A 4,899-nucleotide genomic window follows, 5' to 3' on the forward strand; every position below is an offset into this window, starting at 1 on the left:
GAACACCTCCTCCTCCGTATTTATGGAATATCAAGCAAATAGTGTTTTAGCCAGAGTGAGTCAATTATGAGATATTTTATTTTCTGAGTAGAAACGTATAGCTACCCCAAAAACATCCCTCTTGAAATGCCAAAATGTAGTGAGAGAAAAACATTTAAATCATTTCACTAAAATCACCATTACACTAGACTGTGTGACTGAAAGCAATCTTCCTTCAAATTTCTATAGAAGAAACTTTAAACGAAATAGAAATCAATTTACACTATTTAGCTGACTTGAGATTCCATATGTTGCAAGCTTCCGAAGCCTGAGCACCACGAAAATTTAAACATCCTAAGCTTAGCTAAATTGCCAACCTTGGAAGGAAGGTTTTGTAAACCTTCACAACCATGCAAGTTCAACACTTGCAGTTTTTCCAACTCGCCCACTGAGTTAGGAAGAACCCTTAGGCCTCTACATCCATACAAATTCAACACTTGTAGCTGAGCCAAACTACCTACAGTGCTGGGGAGGCTTTTGAGACCTGTACAGCCTCCCAAAGACAAATCTTTTAGCTGCTTCAAGTTGCCCACAGTGTCAGGAAGGCTTGTTAAACTTGCACAGCCGCCCAAATTGAATTGCTTCAGTTGTGAAAAGTTGCCGACCGAGTTTGGGATAGTTGTGAGAGTCAAACAATCCTCCAAATTCAAGCTCTGGAGGTTCACCGAATTGTTAACTGTTTTTGGTGTTCTGGTAAGACTTGCACACAGCTCTAGACTAAACATCCTGATTTGGGACCAACTGCCATCAAACTGGAGTCTGTTTCTTAATATTAACCATGTGTATATATCACTTAGAAATTCACAATTTCTAATTCTTATCCATATCAAATTTGGAGCTAGATTCCCAATGTTGCTCAGCACTTTTGTGTTTTGCAAAAATAGGTAGCGCAGAGAAGGCATGCTATGCGGGACAACAGGCTCACTTTCATTGTATCCTGTGTAAACAAGCTTCTTCACTCTCTCTGCTCTGTCTCTGTTCAAGGCATTATGTGTGCTCATAGGCAGCCACAGTCTGCTATTGTTATCAGCTTCCTTTTGAATTCCTCTTCCCATTTCCTGCAGAAGGTCATGCATATGTAGGAGTTCTTGTGGGCCACTGATGTTTATAAGCATTTTCAGCAAAAGATTCTTGATAGCTGTTTGAACTTTATTCGGATATAAAACTTCCCAGAAAATAACTGCATGCCTTTTCTTCTCACCTGCAAAGTTACAAGCTACATCCAGAAATATCTCCTTCTCAATGTCATCAAGTCCATCATAACTGATCCGAAGGAACCTAGACATTTTTGGATCTTCTCCAATGTTAAGGAGAGTTTCTTCCCAACACTGAATTTCGTTGGGCTCCTTCTTGTCAAACAAATGTGATCCAATGACTTCTAGTAAAAGAGGATTTCCGCAACAGGCCTGGGAAATTCTTGTAGAAAGCTCTTCGTAAGGGGTATCTGAAAATGGCCTTGAAAAAGCATGCCAGCTAAACAACTGGCGGCTTTCATGCTGCTGTAATCCACTCATTTTGTGAACAGAGTCGACCTTAGCAAGATTGAGTATGTGCTGGTCTCGAGATGTAATGATGATTCTACTACCATGCCCAAACCAATCCCCATTCACAGCATCCAACTGGCTTCCATCATTCACACCGTCCAATATGACAAGAACACGAACTCCTCGTATTCTATCTCTCATCAGAGCTTTTCCCTCATCAACACTTGAAATTTCTTCATTGTAATTTACCAGTCTCCTTAAAATTCTTCTCTGCAAGTCCACAAGCGGGGTGTTTTTCTCTACAGCAGCTCCAATGTTGTAGACAAAGCAACAATAAATGGCTAGAATAAATGAAAAAATCAACATGCCAATTACTTACCCGAATTCTGCTTCCCTTGTCCAGCCAGAACAAAAAGAGATTTGATGAAGAGCCTTCTTCCATTCCTCAATTGTCTTTTCATCCTGGCGATCTAAATGGGTGTAATGATTTTGGAATGCCCGGGCGAACAGACCTCCATTTCTTTGAGGGTAGCGAACATCAGAGGGCTCCACATCATAAAACAGGGGAATAATGAAGCCATTGGATCTAATCATCCGCGCCGCCTCCTCCAGACACCAAGGCGACTCTGCATAGAGTGTGGAAAATATGGGTATGACAATATGACTTGTTTCAATGGGCATTTTCAAGGTGGAATCGATGTCTTTGCCCTTCTTAAAGTCTTCACTGTCCAGGAAAACCCGAAGCCCTGCTACACAGAGAGATTCGTAGAGGTGATCGACAAATGTTTTTCTCACATCTTTTCCACAAAAGCTGAGAAACACATGAAACTTCTTAGTGACATCGAAGGGGATTTTGATGGTGGGAGGTTGATACGGAGTGTAAATCTCCATCACTTGCTCTACACAAGTTTCAGGACCTTAACAGTATGAGCTCGAGTGTGCCACAAAAGAGATTGCAAAAGAGAAAGTATGGGTATGAAGTCCAAATGCAATTGGGTGGGAGCAAAGCCAAGCTGCCAAGCACAAAGTGTGAAATTTCATAGGCAGATTTACCTTGGAAATGAGCAGACAATTTTCGATTCTTTCAAGTTATATGCTTTTTGTGGGCACATCTGCAAAACTTACATGTGTAACTTGTTTTTAATAATCATTTTAATTGTGGAAATTGAGATTAGTGGAGTGTCGATTCAGAGCTGCAATAATCATGATCTTAGAAGAGAGTAGATATTGCCAAACTTCAGATACGAGGTCTAGTAGATATTTAAGTTGAAATACGTGACTCCGACTCGTAAGATCCACGCGGTAAGAGAGAAATCCCGTGTAAAAGTTGAGTTTGCCAGGAGGTGATGTATTCCATGGTGGCATGTACAGTTAGAATCAATGGCTTGAAATATTTTAGATGGGTTGATCGACCCTGTAAACGATCCTGGACGAAGACATATGAGAGTTACACCATTCACGATTGAGAAATGCAGCGTCCACAAAACAACACGGCATCCACAACAGACAAGGGAATGTCGACCATGAATTCTGGCCACACAATTTTGTCAAACAGCTCGACAACGCGAAAAAGATTTACAGGTGGGTGGGGTGACGTGGAGGAAAGATTTTTGTTAGTGGGTTCCACCTCAGAAATATGCAGTGCCATGCAATCGTTGGCAGCGAGAGAATTGAGAAAGAACAGATGGTATGGAAACCTGCATGCTTGAAAATTGACCTGCTTACCTGTTTTCCATAATCTATTAGACTTGACTAAGACCTTTATTTCAATCGAATATCGTTCTACTATAAGAGTTTTATTTCAACTTTCAATTGATTTTGTAATGTATCGGGTACTTACGGTTTACCGCGAATAGTTCAACTTAAGAATGGCGGTGGTGGGAGAAAGCTCTGTTTTGAACAAAACAAGATGCACATTTTCTCTAAACATTCTGGCATTCACATATGATTTACATTCTGTATATTTTTTATTACTTCATTTCGACAGCCTTCAGATCCTTTTTCTTTTCATGAAATTATTTCAGAAAAGAGAACATTGCAATTGAAACAAAGTAGACGTTTAATGAAAAAGCCTAGTAAAGAATTTTAGGTAATAGCATGTTAGCTAAAAATAAAAGATTTCTACAAATTAACATATTTAATTTGTTAACCTGAAAAAAAGGGGATTCCATCTCCCTACTAGATGCAGCGTGTGCAACGCTAAGGAGGAATCTATCGACCACTTTTTTGTCCTATGTCCCTTTGCAGCTCATATTTGGTCTATTACTCTTCAGAAATGCGGTCTCAGCTGGGTCTTTCAAAAGAATTTAAAAAACTTTTCTTTCGATTGGACCCCCCCCATCATCCCCTCATCATCCAGCTCTAGAAACAAATCCCACCTCACATCTGCTAGGCCTTATGGAAAGAAAGAAATAACAGAGTTTTCAGAGACACTGAGACCCCCCCGGACTCTATGGCTCACATCTGCTTTAAGATGATTAAGGAAAACTTAGAAGCCACAAAATGGAAAATCCCCCCCTATCCCCCTGATGAGGTGCACAAGAAGATCGCTAATTGCTGGAAGCTCCCCCAGAGCTTTGACCATGTCAACAATAGCACCAAGATTAAGAGACGGATGACTAGATGGTCAACCCCTAGACTTCACTGGTTCAAATTGAATTTTGATGGCTCTGCTCAACGCAACTGCCAGGTTGGCGGTGGAATTATAAGGGATCACCTTGGGAACATGGTTGTAGCCTATGCTGGCAACCTAAGGGATAATACGGTCACTCAAGCTGAAGGGATGGCCCTCCTTTGGGGTCTGAAAATGGCTAACTCCATAGGAATAAAACACCTCGAAATCAAAGGAGATTCTCAAATCATTATTGATTCTATCAAAGGAAATGCTTTCGCTGGATGGAGAGTGGAACCTATCCTGAGGGATATCGGTTGCTTTCTAGTCAAAATGGAGGATTTCACTATATGTCACATATTCAGAGAAGGAAACAGTGCTGTCGACTCCATGGCGGCTGAAGGAAGACTGCAGAATGGCTTACGGTGTTGGAGGGACTCCAATCTACTGCCAATCACCATCAAAGAAATCTTGGAAAAGGAAAAGGCCTTTTTCAAGGAAAGGACTGCCCCTTCTGCTCAATGAGGAAGGAAACCTTTTTGTATTTTTTAAATTGGCGCGGAGATCCCGCCAATTTCCACTCTAGACGGCCACGTATCAAGGGCAGGCTGAGTCACCACTACCACATGGGATGGATTCATGATGAAAGTACAAACATCGAAAACGATAACTCCCTAATTATTACCTGGACGGAGCCAACTGGCGATGGTAAAGGCGGCGTCGGGAACCTGTCAACTCACATTGGCTCAAGTAAAGGCTCGCACG

At 41.4% G+C, this 4,899-nt stretch overlaps 3 protein-coding genes across 3 annotated transcripts; 1 reads left to right on the top strand and 2 right to left on the bottom strand.

The window, feature by feature from the left end:
• Positions 1-266: 266 nt before the first annotated feature.
• On the bottom strand, positions 267-1,889 carry LOC131073773 (disease resistance protein Roq1). The gene has a single exon (XM_058010269.2). The coding sequence runs from the start codon at positions 1,887-1,889 to the stop codon at positions 267-269; it is 1,623 nt and encodes a 540-aa protein (XP_057866252.2).
• Positions 1,890-1,898: 9 nt separating this feature from the next.
• On the bottom strand, positions 1,899-2,414 carry LOC131857293 (disease resistance protein L6-like). The gene has a single exon (XM_059209571.1). It carries the CDS (start codon positions 2,412-2,414, stop codon positions 1,899-1,901), a length of 516 nt encoding a protein of 171 aa, XP_059065554.1.
• A 1,723-nt stretch (positions 2,415-4,137) lies between these two features.
• On the top strand, positions 4,138-4,659 carry LOC131857295 (uncharacterized). The gene has a single exon (XM_059209574.1). It carries the CDS (start codon positions 4,138-4,140, stop codon positions 4,657-4,659), a length of 522 nt encoding a protein of 173 aa, XP_059065557.1.
• The last annotated feature ends 240 nt before the right edge of the window (positions 4,660-4,899 follow it).

This window comes from Cryptomeria japonica, chromosome 1, assembly GCF_030272615.1.
Source record: "Cryptomeria japonica chromosome 1, Sugi_1.0, whole genome shotgun sequence".
Classification (NCBI taxonomy): Eukaryota; Viridiplantae; Streptophyta; class Pinopsida; order Cupressales; family Cupressaceae; genus Cryptomeria; species Cryptomeria japonica.

What these genes read in the sequence shown, in the direction of transcription:
- LOC131073773 (XM_058010269.2), bottom strand. Translation starts at nt 1,889, where the DNA reads ATGTTGATTTTTTCATTTATTCTAGCCATTTATTGTTGCTTTGTCTAC.
- LOC131857293 (XM_059209571.1), bottom strand. Translation starts at nt 2,414, where the DNA reads ATGGAGATTTACACTCCGTATCAACCTCCCACCATCAAAATCCCCTTC.
- LOC131857295 (XM_059209574.1), top strand. Translation starts at nt 4,138, where the DNA reads ATGACTAGATGGTCAACCCCTAGACTTCACTGGTTCAAATTGAATTTT.